This window comes from Chanos chanos, chromosome 1 (assembly GCF_902362185.1).
Source record: "Chanos chanos chromosome 1, fChaCha1.1, whole genome shotgun sequence".
Taxonomy (NCBI): Eukaryota; Metazoa; Chordata; class Actinopteri; order Gonorynchiformes; family Chanidae; genus Chanos; species Chanos chanos.
This window is the reverse complement of record NC_044495.1, coordinates 46,149,547-46,166,409: the sequence shown is the minus strand read 5'-3', so window position 1 is coordinate 46,166,409 and position 16,863 is coordinate 46,149,547. Positions and strand designations below refer to the sequence as shown.

General features: G+C 42.7%; 1 protein-coding gene across 1 annotated transcript; it reads right to left on the bottom strand.

Moving 5' to 3' along the window:
- Positions 1 to 13,065: 13,065 nt before the first annotated feature.
- On the bottom strand, positions 13,066 to 14,052 carry LOC115830299 (hydroxycarboxylic acid receptor 2-like). Its single transcript, XM_030794450.1, has one exon. The coding sequence runs from the start codon at positions 14,050 to 14,052 to the stop codon at positions 13,066 to 13,068; it is 987 nt and encodes a 328-aa protein (XP_030650310.1).
- Between the last annotated feature and the right edge of the window lie 2,811 nt (positions 14,053 to 16,863).

Here is a 16,863-nt window from a genome sequence, read left to right as displayed (position 1 = left end):
GGCCTGGACATGTTGCTATTTTCTGTTCTGCATTCATACTCGATGGCAAAGTTGCCAAACAGGAAGTAAGGCTATTTCGTAGAACTGTATGGTAAAAAGTTTTGAAATTTGGCACCTTGATTGGGGCTCCTACCCTGATTCTACCCAGGACATTTCATATCTGCCCATCAAGTACTCAAGCACCACCAACGGGTCAAAGTTGGAGGCACATGCACACATGACTCTTTTGAAGGATATGAGTAAAATTAAAAAATGAGGTGATGCTGGATTCTTTGCATCAAGCCGAGGTCATCGCAATCAGTGACATCAATTTCTGCCACACTCGATTTTCTGCCATTTTGGATTTCATAAAAAAGTGTTTTTTCACTACTCTTCAGACAAACTTTGTCCAATCTTCACCAAATTTGTAAAAGATGATCTTCAGACTAAGCTTCACAAAAGTTATAAGATGGATTTTTGATTTTCCAAAGCATTCGACCATAACAGCCAACTGAAATCAGCAGCCAACTGAAGCCAGCAAACAGGAAGTGAGCCCATATTTCAGCAATGCTTTGATGTATCTACACTAAACATCGTGGCCAGACTCAAAACCCCACCTAAGGGGAGTCCAGAAAGAAATTGCCCAGTTTTACCACTTGGGGGTAAAGGAAAGGAAAAACATGCTTTTGCCCATCACTCTTCACATCTTTGGTCTAATATCATGATTGTTATTTGAATTCATGCCTTTTTTTATCCTGAGGTCTGCACAACAATTCAACAATTACTTCAGCACGCTTGGCCGCCTCATTGCTGCTTCAAGCTATATTAACACTTTAATACTCTAAAATTAGAAGTGTAATAAAAACAAAAACAGGATTATTATGCCACTTTTATTCGAACACAGATACAAATACAAATAATTTTGCTGTCTCAGTAAATATAAAATATATGCTTATAATATTTATAAGCAAATATAATATAAATACTGCACAGCTGTAATATATATATTTATATATTTTTTTTTTATTAGTGTAATGATTCACCGTTACGAATCAGAAACCGGTTTTAATGTTAAAGATGCGACTACATCGATATGCCGGCCCCTGAATCGGTCTAAATGTACCATGAATCGGTCGATGGCCTGAAGTTACGAATCGGTTGACTGAAGCTTTGATGCTAATTCTGTAGTATTTAGCTGCTGCAAAGGACTCACTGATCTAACGTTACAAGTCATGTTACCTTCAAAATAATAAGGACCGCCCCTCATTCACAGATAACTGCACGTCTCGCGTTGACCTTTAGAGAGTAACGTTAGCCAGTAACTTGAGAGGTAAAAACAAGAACACGTCCGACGGCGCAGACACGGTTTACAGTGCACCATCAAATCTAAAATTCAACGTTCTGAAGACATTCGGATTTCACAAGGAGGAAAGAAAATTGGACAAAAGTCTAGCCATTTGTAATGGCTGTAGAACAGTGATTAAGTAGGCCACAGTGGTAGCACGACAAATCTTACCACTCACCTGGTGAGACTGCATGGTGACACCTATGCGGACAAGGGATGCGTAGATGCTAGTGCAGCTAGCACAAGCAAGAATATGTAATACAAAGACACGGATATTAAACGCTTTGTCCAGCCACAAGTTAGCCACAACTCGGTGAGGTCTAAGGTAACCATGGCATCTATATCCCGTTTTATTTTGAAGGACTTGAATATTTGTTCATACAGTAAGTCTTTTTTGTCTGTATATACTGAAATAAAACACAATGACAATTCTGAGATGATTTGTCTTCCATTTTATTTCCCGTGCCGCAAAGTAACAAATACTTGGGATCCCCTGGTCTTTCATGAAATATCTATTTGAAGGTAAGCAATGCCGCCTTTATTAATTTGTAATGGAAAAATGAATGTCTACTGTTCAGCCGCCTGTTTAAGTTTTACCTATTTGTCTGTTGAAGCCATCTAGTGGCAGTTAATAGTAGTGCAGCCTATTTTAAAGACAGGAAGTAGGAAGTAGTGTTCATTTAGTGTTCGCGTTGCCAAGTTACAGCTATGTAACGGTGTTTTCTCTGTCCTGTTCCGTCCATCGTACACAACTTGTTAGGCGTATTGTCCGTAAGTGAGTTCGTTAATTATAAATGTGTCGATATACGAAACTATATATTTCAAGTGTTTGGGGTGAATTGTTACTTTATTAATTGATCACATTACTTTGTCACATCTCTAATTTCGACGTGTCATTTTGTGTTTGTTTCAGTTTTACAAAAAAGAACTACTTAATTAAACTTCAAAACGGAATCCTGGTTCTCCTGGAGTTATTAAGTAGGTGTTTAAGCTGTCTGGATAGCTAGGTGCAGGGACCCATAGCGAGGCCAGTACAGTAAAAGGACAACAATACAGCAAGTTGTATACATTGGAGAGTATCCACGTGGAACACTACTCATCCCAGAGTCAAGCAACCATCAACTCAACATGGCAGGTAGCCACAAGAGTTCCAATAGTGTCAGAGAGCAGATAGAAAACAAGATCAAAGAAGAAAATGAGGATCTTCAATCTCTACATACCCGTTCAAGTAGGTCATCAGCCAGTTCTAGGGTTAGCCTGGCTATCGCTACAGCGCGGGCAAAAGCCGAAGCAGCCCAAGCCAGAGCAGCCTATGCTCAACGGGAGATAGAGTTAAAGGTTGAACAAGCCCGCCTTCAAGCCACCCTCAAAGCCCTTCAGGTAGCAAAAGAAAGAGATGCTGCTCAGGCTGAAGCAGAAATGTTGGAAGCCGGTTTGATTGAATCTGATCTAGGGTCTGCCGTTAAAACTCCTATTCCTCTTTCACCTCAAAAACGCCTACAGCACACTGAAGATTACGTAAGAGATCAACGCCGTATGAATTCAACACCCCACCCTATTGTTGAAGATATGCAAGAAGCAAATCCAATACTTCACGCACCCAACATTACAGGCATAAGGGAAACTGGACATCCTAGTGATGGTTGTGGAACCCTTCCCATCAAACCCGAAGAGCATGTGATGGACCACGCAGGAAAAAGGCCTTACATTCAACATCGATCGCCTACTCAGCTACATGGGGCCTTCAGCAGAAACCCATATCAGGCAGAGTATGACAGAACCCCTACCACTCATGACCTCGCTAAGTGTTTAGCTCGCAACCAGCTCGTGACGACCGGCCTAACCACCTTCGATGATAAGCCAGAAAACTATTGGGTATGGAAATCATCCTTCCAGAATGCCATCGCTGGATTAGACCTGACCGCAGGAGAAGAGCTTGACCTTCTCGGTAAATGGCTTGGCAGAGAGTCTTCAGAGCAGGTCCGCAGGATGAAGGCAGTCAACATCAGAAACCCGCCACTTGGACTTATGATGGCTTGGGAGAGGCTGGAAGAGACATATGGCTCACCAGAAGCCATTGAGCAAGCTCTATTCACCAAACTTGAGAACTTCCCAAAGGTGACCAACAAAGACCCACAAAAGCTCCGTGAACTTGGAGACCTGTTGCTAGAGCTTCAGGCAGCAAAGCTGAACGACTACTTACCTGGTCTATCATACTTAGACACCTCCAGGGGGATTCATCCCATCGCAGAGAAGTTGCCATATAATCTCCAGGAAAAGTGGACATCATTCGGGTCAAAATACAAGCGTGACCATAATGTCAGCTTTCCTCCTTTCCCTGTGTTTGTTGAATTTGTGCGCACAGAAGCTAAGGCACGTACAGATCCCAGTTTCAACTTCCTCACTTCTCAAACACCATCAGGTAGAAGAGAGCGGCCAGACAGATACAACAGAACATCCGTATCTGTCCATAAGACAACTGTGTCCCCACCTAGGAAGTCTGGAGGTGAGAAGAAATCAGTGGATCACAACAAACTCTGCCCTATCCACGAGAAGCCCCATCCGCTGAGGAAGTGCAGAGGCTTCAGGGAGAAGAGCGCAAGCAATTCCTTAAAGATAACTCCATATGCTTCCGATGCTGCTCATCCACTGATCATTTTGCAAAAGAGTGCAAGGTCGAAATACAATGCAAAGAATGCCAGAGTGACCGTCACGTGTCAGCCCTCCATCCGGGTCCTGCACCATGGAGATCCAAGTCTTCCCCTCCCTCTTCAGAGCATGGCGGGGAGGAAGACAGGGCAACCAATCAGGATGTTACCTCTAGGTGTACTGAAGTATGTGGAGAGGGAGTTAGTGCAAGAGGATGTTCGAAGATATGTCTCGTCAGCGTTTATCCAAAGGGGCACCGTGATAAATCTAAGAGAATCTATGCTATACTCGACGAGCAGAGTAACAGATCTCTGGCGAGATCAGAGTTCTTCAACGTCTTCAACATACAAGGTGGTGAATTTCCATACATGCTGAAGACATGCGCGGGGCTCAAAGAGACAGCAGGGCGAAGGGCCTGTGGTTATGTAATAGAATCGGTCGACCAGAAGATCAGTCTTCCTCTACCTACACTCCTTGAGTGTAACCAGATCCCCAACAACCGCTCAGAGATACCGACTCCTGATGCAGCCCGTTATCACAGTCACCTGAGCAAGACTGCGGATGAGATACCACCTCTGGATCCTCAAGCAGACATACTCCTGCTGCTTGGCAGAGACATCCTGAGAGTACATAAGGTTAGGAAACAAATCAGTGGGCCTCACAATGCCCCATTCGCCCAGAAGCTGGACCTTGGATGGGTCATTGTTGGAGAGGTCTGTCTAAGGGGGGCTCACAAGCCATCTGAGGTGAGCACTCTCAAGACTAGCGTCTTAGAGAATGGTCGTCCAAGCTACCTTCATCCCTGCAGCAGTCAAGTGCATGTCAAGGAAAGATTTGGTCACATCACTACATACCAAGCTTCTCCAGCAATTTCCTTGGACAGTTTACCGCCAACGCCAGATGAGGAGAACCTGGGTCAGTCCATCTTCCATCGCACATCCAGCGATCACAAACTCGCCCTTTCCATGGATGATGTGAGGTTTCTCCACATCATGGACAGTGAGGTCCATCAAGACAACTCCAACAGCTGGGTTGCACCTCTGCCCTTTAAGACACCCAGGCAAAGGCTACCGAACAACAGAGACTGTGCTTACAATCGTCTCATATCACTCCGTCGGACCCTAGAGAAGCGCCCCAAGATGAAGGCACACTTCCTGGAATTTATGGAGAAAATGTTAAACAACAAGCATGCAGAGATAGCTCCTCCATTACAGGAGGGCCAAGAGTCCTGGTATCTCCCCTCTTTTGGAATCTACCATCCTAAGAAGCCAGAGCAGATCCGCGTCGTCTTCGACTCCAGTGCAGCATATCAGGGGATTTCACTAAATGATGTGTTGCTCAGAGGCCCCGACATGAACAACGCCCTAGTGGGAGTGCTCATGAGGTTCAGAAAGGAGCCTGTGGCCATCACCGCTGATATCCAGCACATGTTTCATTGCTTCGTGGTGAAAGAAGACCACAGAGACTTTCTTCGATTCCTGTGGTATCGCGACAACAACCTTAACAGCAACATTGTGGACTATAGAATGCGAGTCCATGTCTTCGGGAATAGCCCTTCCCCAGCTGTTGCCATCTACGGTCTAAGGAGAGCAGCCAGGGAAGGAGAAGAAGACTTTGGCAGCGATGTGAGAAGGTTCATCGAGCGAGAATTCTATGTAGATGATGCATTGAAATCTTTTCCCACTGAGGAAGAGGCCATCAGTGTCCTCAAGCGTGCTCAAGAAATGCTTGCTATCTCCAACCTTAGGTTGCATAAGGTGGCCTCCAACAGGCAAGTAGTCATAGATGCCTTCAGCCCTGAAGACCGGGCCAAAGATATCCAAGATCGGAACCTCTTCACTGATGAGGTGCCCCTGCAAAGGAGTCTAGGAGTGTCCTGGAACATAGCGACAGATGTGTTCATGTTCCAAGTTGCTGCTGAGTCAAAACCCTTCACCCGACGAGGAGTTCTGTCCACGGTGAATAGCATTTATGACCCTCTCGGCTTCCTTACCCCAGTAACAATACAGGGAAGGCTACTCCTAAGACAGCTCTCTGTACAAGCTGAAGATTGGGACTCACCTCTACCAAAAGACATGGAAGCAGAGTGGGACAGATGGAGAGACTCGCTCCAGGATCTCCAAGAGCTCAAAATACCTCGAGCCTACACATCCTTCTCAGCCACTAATGCTCGGTTCAGGGAGCTCTGTGTCTTCGCGGATGCATCAGTGAAGGCAGTTGCAGCCGTGGCCTATTTGAAGGTAACCCATGACGATGGTCATGTGGAAGTCGGTTTTGCCTTTGGAAAGGCTAAGCTGGCGCCGCAACCAGAGCTCTCTATCCCTCGATTAGAGCTGTGTGCGGCGGTGCTGGCAGTTGAGATGACAGATATGATAGTTGAGGAAATGGATCTAAAGTTTGACAGCATTAAGTACTACACAGACAGTAAGGTGGTACTTGGTTATATCCATAATCAATCCAGGAGATTCTACGTCTATGTGAACAACAGGGTCCAACGAATTTGCCAGTCTTCAGCTCCTGAACAGTGGCAGTATGTTTCCACCAATCTTAATCCAGCAGACCATGGGTCTAGATCCATACCAGCATCCCTTCTGGGTAGTACGACATGGCTCACAGGACCAGCCTTTCTTCAGAATCCATCCTCACTTACACCAGAGCCTCAGGAGACTTACGATCTTGTTGACCCTGTCTCTGACCCCGAGGTACGCCTACAAGCGACTGTTAACATTACTTATGTCTCTAAGGACATTCTAAGCACCGCACGCTTTGAGCGCTTCTCCAACTTTAATATTCTCATCAAAGCAGTAGCACACCTAGTCCACATTGCTCGTTCCTTCTCTCGGGTAAGGCAAGGAGACAACTGCTATGGGTGGCACATCTGTCGCAAGGCCCCGTCAGAAGAGGAGTTGGAGAAAGCTAAATTACTGGTCATCAAGAGCGTGCAGCACGAGTGCTACGCAGAAGAGTTCAGGTGCATTGAAACATCAGCCAACCTTCCTCATCATAGCCTTCTGCGGAAGTTGCATCCTTTCATTGACAGCACCGGACTACTCAGAGTTGGGGGTCGCATCACACAGTTGCAGTTAGGCACAGACGAAACAAACCCCGTCATTGTTCCGGGCCGTCACCATCTGGGAACCCTCATTGTACAACATCACCATCAGGCAGTGAAACATCAAGGGAGGCATTTTACAGAGGGTGCCATCAGAGCATCTGGAATCTGGCTGGTTGGAGCTAAAAGAAGCATCGCTAGTCTGCTCTTCAAGTGTGTCATCTGTAGAAGGCTTCGCAGGAAAACAGAGTACCAACAGATGGCGGACCTACCAGCCGAGCGATTACAGGTAGCACCACCCTTTTCTTATGTGGGTGTAGATGTCTTCGGGCCTTGGGAGGTAGTTTCCCGTCACACCAGAGGAGGGCATGCCAACTGTAAGAGGTGGGCAGTGCTGTTCTCATGCATGTGTGCATATCGAAGTGATCGAAGCCTTGAGTGCCAGCAGCTTCATCAATGCACTCAGAAGGTTTTTCGCTGTCAGAGGGCCAGCAAAGCAACTACGCTCAGATTGCGGCACAAACTTTGTTGGTGCGAGCCGAGAGCTGGGAATGGATGGATCTTGCTCTGACTCACAGAGTGTGGAGAAGTATCTGCAAGAACAGAAATGCACCTGGGTATTTAACCCACCCCATTCATCCCATATGGGCGGCGTATGGGAGAGAATGATTGGTATTGCTCGTCGCATCCTGGACTGCATGCTCCTTGAAGGGAAGTCACGTCTAACTTATGAAGTTCTGACGACCCTCATGGCTGAGGTCAATGCCATTATGAATGCAAGGCCTCTCATTCCTGTGTCTTCTGATCCAGAATCCCCTGTCATTCTCACTCCCCTGGTGCTCTTGACACAGAAAACTGGAGCTCCCCCACCTCCGCCTCATGACTTTGGGAAAGGAGAGCTTCTCAGGGAGGAGTGGAAGCGAGTTCAGAGCTTGGCAGAAACCTTTTGGAGCAGGTGGCGCCGAGAGTACTTGAACACCCTGCAGAGCCGGCACAAATGGATAGAAAAGAGGCCTAACCTCAAGCAAGGGGATGTTGTCTTAATGAAAGATGCCCAAGCAAAAAGAAATGACTGGCCTATGGCTGTCATCACGAAGGCCCTTCCAAGCCGGGATGGATTGGTGAGGAAAGTGGATGTGAGAGTGATCAAGGAAGGCAAGCCAAAGGTTTACTCCAGACCTGTGACATAACTGATCCTTCTTTTGTCTCCTGAGGACTCTTGAAATTAGTAGTAATAGTTATGTGGGGTCTCCTTTGATAGACCCCAGGCGGGGAGTGTTCAGCCGCCTGTTTAAGTTTTACCTATTTGTCTGTTGAAGCCATCTAGTGGCCAGTAACTTGAGAGGTAAAAACAAGAACACGTCCGACGGCGCAGACACGGTTTACAGTGCACCATCAAATCTAAAATTCAACGTTCTGAAGACATTCGGATTTCACAAGGAGGAAAGAAAATTGGACAAAAGTCTAGCCATTTGTAATGGCTGTAGAACAGTGATTAAGTAGGCCACAGTGGTAGCACGACAAATCTTACCACTCACCTGGTGAGACTGCATGGTGACACCTATGCGGACAAGGGATGCGTAGATGCTAGTGCAGCTAGCACAAGCAAGAATATGTAATACAAAGACACGGATATTAAACGCTTTGTCCAGCCACAAGTTAGCCACAACTCGGTGAGGTCTAAGGTAACCATGGCATCTATATCCCGTTTTATTTTGAAGGACTTGAATATTTGTTCATACAGTAAGTCTTTTTTGTCTGTATATACTGAAATAAAACACAATGACAATTCTGAGATGATTTGTCTTCCATTTTATTTCCCGTGCCGCAAAGTAACAAATACTTGGGATCCCCTGGTCTTTCATGAAATATCTATTTGAAGGTAAGCAATGCCGCCTTTATTAATTTGTAATGGAAAAATGAATGTCTACTGTTCAGCCGCCTGTTTAAGTTTTACCTATTTGTCTGTTGAAGCCATCTAGTGGCAGTTAATAGTAGTGCAGCCTATTTTAAAGACAGGAAGTAGGAAGTAGTGTTCATTTAGTGTTCGCGTTGCCAAGTTACAGCTATGTAACGGTGTTTTCTCTGTCCTGTTCCGTCCATCGTACACAACTTGTTAGGCGTATTGTCCGTAAGTGAGTTCGTTAATTATAAATGTGTCGATATACGAAACTATATATTTCAAGTGTTTGGGGTGAATTGTTACTTTATTAATTGATCACATTACTTTGTCACATCTCTAATTTCGACGTGTCATTTTGTGTTTGTTTCAGTTTTACAAAAAAGAACTACTTAATTAAACTTCAAAACGGAATCCTGGTTCTCCTGGAGTTATTAAGTAGGTGTTTAAGCTGTCTGGATAGCTAGGTGCAGGGACCCATAGTGAGGCCAGTACATCTACATTAAACAAATGTTAAGAACTGTATCAGACTGCATCGCGCTGAATCGTTCCTTGTTAATGTATGGTAGCCATGTATCAGATCTTATAGGAGAGATGCACACCTCTAATAAATATACACACAGGTGCTCCTCAGCTTACGATGGGGTTAAGTCAAATATCATAAGTCGAAAATGCATTTAAAACCATACATCCAGTAGGAGATGCCATCGCCATTGCTAGTGTAACCAAGTAGCGGGTCAAACTAAACTCCCAAATATGGTCTTCATGGTTAAATGAAACCCAGCAGTCAAGATGGTCAGTTACACAAAATAGATTTATTAAATACAATCAAATTTTTTTATTGTTAATCACAATAAAATACCTTAAGAACAAAATTTAAAAAACCACCAAGCATGGAAGGAACAAGGAGACAGACAGACCAGGCAGCACACTAGGACACAGTAGGGGAATAATGAGTGAGGGTGAGGGATAGAGAAAGGAAACAAAAAGCAACCAACTTACCACACCACCACACACGATCAAACACGATACCTTGTGACTCACTACAAACCACTGCACCCAGATCAGTGAGATATTGCAGTGCGACACATCTGCGCCCAGCGACGCTGCCTGGAGGGAAGAAATAAAAGACAGACATCAATAACAATCATCAAAAAACCAAACATTTACACACCGTAATTTCTCAGCACCTCTCACAGCCCAGCTTCCAAACTAAAACCACAGCAACGATGTAAAGGAAACCTGAAGTGGGTGCCTTCCACACCGCTCTTATAGAGTTGACCAAATTAGTCTAAATTGGAAGGGTCACGTTATTTTTCCCCTGGGTCCTAATGACCCCTGGTTACACTAAAATTGTTAGCAAAATGACCAAAATGCATCCTTGTTAACCTGCTATCCCCATGTATACTCTATAGCAGGGGTGGGCAAATCCGGTCCTGGAGGGCCATGGTCCTGCTGTTTTTCTTGTCAACCAACTAAATACAGTCTCTGATTGGCTGACGAGCATGCACACCTGTTTTCAAAGTGAAAATCAATAGGTAGCTAAGAGGTGAAAACAAAAACCGGCAGGACACTGGCCCTCCAGGACCGGATTTGCCCACCCCTGCTCTATAGAGTAGCGTCAGTGATCATCTGTTTGCCACTGGGCCATCCCCCTGTTAAGAAACAACAAATCGCCTACTGAATACATCTAACCTACTGATCATAGCTTAGCCAGTATCAGAGTATCGGTTGTTTACCCTCGTAATCATGTGGCTGACAGGGAGCTGCAGCTCGGTGCTGCTGCCCAGCATCACGAGACGGTATCATACCACATATCGCTAGCCCGGGAAAAGATAAAAATTCAAAGTACGGTTTCTACCGAATGTGTGGTGACTATGAGTTTCACAGTATACCCAGTATAGCCAGCTACTGTTTAAGAAAGGGGGAATTAATACGCCTATGGCTAAAACCCTCCATGAAATTTCGAACTGTTTTAGATATGTTTTTTTTAGTAACCAGTAGAGGGCGCTGCTTGTTGATTGGGGGGATGTGCGGCTACCTAAAGGTGGGGACTAGTTACTTTTTCACATCATTACAACTACTGACCTGACGAAAGCTGCATGGTGTTCCGTGATCTTTTCAAACATGCATTTTGTTTAAATCTTGATTAATTGGTCACTAGATAGTAATTGCAACAAGAGGTATTAGAAATCAGACTGATGCACTGATTGTAAGTCGCTTTGGTAAAAAGCGTCTGCCAAATAACTAAATTGTAAATTGTAAGAGATACTTTGTTGTTATTTTTGTATTTGCTAGAGGTTACGTAGTTTTAAGAAGAAAAGTATTGGTAGTCACGATTAATAATCGCACAAGAGGACTGAAAAAAATCCAGTACATTGCTAATCTGCATTAGGCATTGTGTGAAGTAATAGGCGTAATAATTTGACTATTCTTGGTTTAATTTCATTCATTTTGAGTGAATGTACTGTGTAGTTATGGGATGCACAGGTTGAACGTCAAATGCAGTGAAACCTGTTAAATATATTCTGCCAACCAGCACATATCAGTATAACTGAGTTACCCAGCACTGCTTAGATTAGAGTGTTGCCTGTGTTGAATTGTCACAATATTCTAGCCTGTCACAGTGGGTCTGCCAGTTGAGGTACAACAACAGTATGTTTAACGAGTTAGATAATGAGTAAACAGAATGACTTTTGACACATTTAACAGACTTTATTTACAGTGATGTACCTCTTGATTCAGAGAAAGTATTCACATGTGTGATATTCCTTTTTGCATTCGGTAACTTACATGCCTCATAATAATGGACTCTTACAGAAAAAGAGAAATGTATAGTGAATTCTCTAAAGTGAGTGTTTGTCCCTGTTTGTGATTTATTTATATACAGTTGCTTTTTCACATTATTAGAACTACACAACTATTACAATTATTACAGCTGATGAAAGCAGCACGGTGTTCTGTGATCTTTTCAAACATTACTTTCTCAACTCTTCAGAAGTGTAACAAATGCGTGTCGCTTTCACATCATCATAAAGTCAAAAAATTGTGAGTCGGTCCATCATAAGTTGGGGACATGGATTCTTATATCCCAGGGTAATTTTATCTCAACAATCATAAACATGATTTATGCTTATTGTTTACTGTGACAGCTCTGACAGCTGCGGACTCATTTAAAGCTAAAGTCCCTTTCCTGTTGAAAGAACACAGTGCATAAAGATCAGTAACACATTTTCTTCTATTTAACAAACTGTGAAGTCTGACATGGTTGTGGGAGCTCAGCATTATTCTTCTGTGACACTAATAATATTGCCAATGGTTGTTCCATGACTGCACCAAACCAATTCAGGTCCAGGTCCAGGTCCAGTTTTAATTTACATAATCTCACAGAGGTTTCAGGACACCTCAGTTCGGATTCAAGAGATTAAAGAATGTTTCTGTCCCAGACTCAGTCATTCTGCTGAACCAGCAACTGGGTTCAGCCCAAAGATACTGAGCAAATTTAACCATGGGATCATGGGATGGGAACAGAAAGGACAGGTCTAATAATTCAGATTGTTGGCAGTATGCTTTAATTAGCCTCAGGCAGTAGATTAACTCATGCACTCCTCTTAAGTGTCCTGTAGTTGATGTGATATTTTTCTCTTTCTAATGAGCTTCTTGTAGTTACCAAGTACGGACAGAATCGTGTCTGATGCAAAAGAAATCTGAGAAATTGATAATAAAAGTAACAATTTATCTCATCATAAGAAAAATGCATTACAAGCCTCCAAAATTGGAACCTTCCACGCTCAACAAGAATTACACGCAGTCATGAAGTGTAAATTGTCTTTATTTTTCCCATCTAAAAATGGATAAAAGTGCTGAACAGTGAGAAAACTTTAGCTTACATTTTACTAAAATAGCTATCCTGAAGATTAGGAGCAAAAATTAAAATGCATATGCGAGGTATTTCTAACAGTTTACACATATAAAGGAGAAGAAAAGAGACTGTGTAAATGCGTCACAGGCATGTCAAAGCTCAACAGAGGAATAATATTACTAATGCTTAAGTGTTCAACAGTCTCCCCACTATTTGTTTTATAGACGGAGTTCATTTGCGTACGTGTCTACAACACTCCCAATGAGGTTTTCCTGTCGTCAGTTAATCAGCTGACTGGGAGTCTGGGAAGCGGTGTCCCGTGTCTTGTCTTCCCTTGTGTCTGTCTCCACAGGGATTTTGCTGAATCTTACTACCTTGTTGTAGATTCTCTTGAAAGTGGGATTGCAGAAGTAGTAGACCACAGGGTTCATCATGCTGTTCATGTAGGTGAGGCTGATGGTGATGTAGAACAATGTGGTGAGGTTTTCCATCGTCTGGCAGCACCAGCTACTGGTAAGCTTGGTCCAAATGACCAGCTGGGTGACATTGCTTGGGAGGAAGCAGACGACAAACATGAACACCACGACGATGATGAAGCACAGAGCTCTTTTGATCTTGGAGTGCTTGTTGAGCTGCCTCTCTCGCAGCTGTGAGACGATACGGGCTGTGCAGAATAGAATCACGCTCAGCGGAATGCAGAACGACAGAAAGTAGATGCATTTTCGCATTGTGACGATCGCAGTCATCGGACGACAGATCCAAAAACTCTCGCATTGCTGTTTGTCATTCAGCCTGAAGGCTTTTGGATCCAACATGTAACCTAGCAAAGAAATATTAATCACCCACAGTCCAGCAGCCACACAAGCTGCCTTGGGAGCCGTCATCGAGTTTAGATGATGGTGGGGATAGACCACTCGAAGGTATCTGTCCACTGCAATGACTGTTAAGAAGATGATGCTTCCAAGGCGATTCATAGCCAACATGAAGAGAGAAATTCTGCAAAACGCATCTCCGAAAGTCCACACCATTCCTGAGAGGTAGTAAGTGGCACGAAATGGCAGCGTAGAGAGCAGGAGGAAATCTGCCAGGGCCAGGTTGAAGAGGAAAACAGTGCTACTCTTCCAACTCTTCACATAATAACAGAAAACCCAAAGGGCCAGACCATTGGCAAATACACCCAGCACAAAGATGAAAATGAGCAGAGCTGGAAGCACTTTGGTGAGAACATTTCCTTCAACTGGACAACAGGAATTGCTGTAGTTCATAGCTGTCAGTGATCTGTGTGATCAGTTTCCTGTGATCCTTTGTGACTCTGCTCTTGTCTGAGACTGGAGCTAATGAGACAGAGAGAGAGAGAACACTCCCTTTTTAAGACCTGTCTGCAGCTACATATTAAGCAATTCATGCAAACACAGCAGAGAACTTAAAATAGACTTGAAAACCACTGGCTAATGTTGAAATTGTTTTTTGAAGAAGTTGTCGCTCTGGTTTTCACACTTTTTTTTTGATAGTTAATTCTGAGAACTAGGTTAACTCAGCCTCCACTGCAGAATTATCTTTCATGTGAATCTGCTATCAAAACAGAGAAGCCAATGAAGAATGTATAAGATGTCTTTTGTGCGACAATATGTTACAGCCAAAGAGAATAAATATGTGTGTGTGTGTGTGTGTGTGTGTGTGTGTGTGTGTATAAATACATCTAATATGTGTCTAACCTTAGATATATGAAAACTACCCCTTTAAACATGTCTGGTTTCTGATGTCCTCTCCTTCCTGTAAAGTAGTTGAATTGAGTTCCATATTGGTGCTGACACTGAATACATAAACACACGCACACACACACACACACACACATATATATATATATATATAAAACTGTGTTTTTCACACATGAAGTTGACAGTGTCAGCACCGATAGGGAACTGAAATTAGTGTGTTTACGGGAAGAAGAGGTAACCATAAAGGGGTAGTTTTCATATACATATGGTTGGATACACATTTTATTTGATGTGTCGGCACTTCAGATACCTGGAATAGAAAAAGAAAATTCAGTTTTTAAGACTATGCTCTCAAAAGGGGAAAGTCCTCCTGACATGTTATACATTTTTTTTTATATTTGTTCAAAGTTGTTGCAAATTTGAATAGTGAAATATTCCAAATAATCTGGTTCAAATTGAGAGGGTGAAATCTATGAAAAGGATATTGTTATTTCTTTTATTATATTGTTCGTATTATTATAAATTCAGAATCTGAGGTGCAGAACATCCTTATGTTGGGGAAACATCTCAGAGTACAGCCAAAACACTATGGTATACACTTGGCACTTTGTTACAATGAGGACCTATCAAGACCCAATGACAAAATGTAAAAGTATAATTTTACAATCTGAATAATTTTACAGCACACGAATTATAGGGATTTCTCTCTCCATATTTCTCATGTGTAAAGACACAAAGCTGAGTCTCGTGTGGAATTTCCTGAGGATGTGTAAAAGCAATTCAGAGACTAATTACATTCAAAACTGTATTTATATCTGTATGTGTATATCTGGAGGTATGACTCTTTACAAAATTTCCATACTGTGTCTTTGAATATCCTCATGTGTCTGACATTTTTACTCTTTATTTACCTTTGTCTGAGACTGAGTCTCTGTGAATAGTTCTAAGCGAAGACACTAGAAACACTCTATGTTAATACAACTGAAAACAACAATGTTGTTTTGATGATCATGCAATGTGAGATGTAATACTTTATACATTATTGGAACTAAGGCCTCAATGAGCCAGTATAATAAAGTATAATATTACTTGTCAATTTTTATGAATTTTTTTATTTTCCTCGCTACCCTAATTAGGATAAGTGACTTTGAAAATGAATGAATGAATGAATGAATTTTTTGATTTTAAGATTTTTGTCCTTCATCAGTAGCTGTACTTGATCCCTCATAGCTTGGCAACAGCTTTGTGAGTTATCTTTGTCGTGTCATTGTCTCTTTACTCTTGTCTGAATGAACTATCACAAATTTTTGCTCCTAATCTTCAGGATAGCTATTTTAGTAAAATGTAAGCTAAAGTTTTCTCACTGTTCAGCACTTTTATCCATTTTTAAATGGGAAAAATAAAGACAATTTACACTTCATGACTGCGTGTAATTCTTGTTGAGCGTGGAAGGTTCCAATTTTGGAGGCTTGTAATGCATTTTTCTTATGATGAGATAAATTGTTACTTTTATTATCAATTTCTCAGATTTCTTTTGCATCAGACACGATTCTGTCCGTACTTGGTAACTACAAGAAGCTCATTAGAAAGAGAAAAATATCACATCAACTACAGGACACTTAAGAGGAGTGCATGAGTTAATCTACTGCCTGAGGCTAATTAAAGCATACTGCCAACAATCTGAATTATTAGACCTGTCCTTTCTGTTCCCATCCCATGATCCCATGGTTAAATTTGCTCAGTATCTTTGGGCTGAACCCAGTTGCTGGTTCAGCAGAATGACTGAGTCTGGGACAGAAACATTCTTTAATCTCTTGAATCCGAACTGAGGTGTCCTGAAACCTCTGAGATTATGTAAATTAAAACTGGACCTGGACCTGGACCTGAATTGGTTTGGTGCAGTCATGGAACAACCACTGGCAATATTATTAGTGTCACAAAAGAATAATGCTGAGCTCCCACAACCATGTCAGACTTCACAGTTTGTTAAATAGAAGAAAATGTGTTACTGATCTTTATGCACTGTGTTCTTTCAACTTCTCCTTTCTCAGAGGTTAATCCTCACCAGCCTTTCAGACATGTTCTTTAATAAGGGGCTAGAGCAGTAGTGAACTACAGGACTCAGCATGCTGTTCAGACAGGCCAAGGGCAATGTGATGTAGCCCTCTGTGTTCACAGTCTGCAGGCAACCTATGAAGGGAGAACACAGTCTGAATACACTGTAAAACATTCCAGCCCCATTTAGGTATGCCCACTTATTTCTATCTGCTATGTCAAGTTTTGGATATTGAACTCAACTGTATTTGTATGAGTTTTTAAAAATTAAACTCACTGTTATTCATTGTGTTGACTGTTTGA

Coding starts and splice junctions, on each gene's coding strand:
- LOC115830299 (XM_030794450.1), bottom strand. CDS start 14,052: ATGAACTACAGCAATTCCTGTTGTCCAGTTGAAGGAAATGTTCTCACC.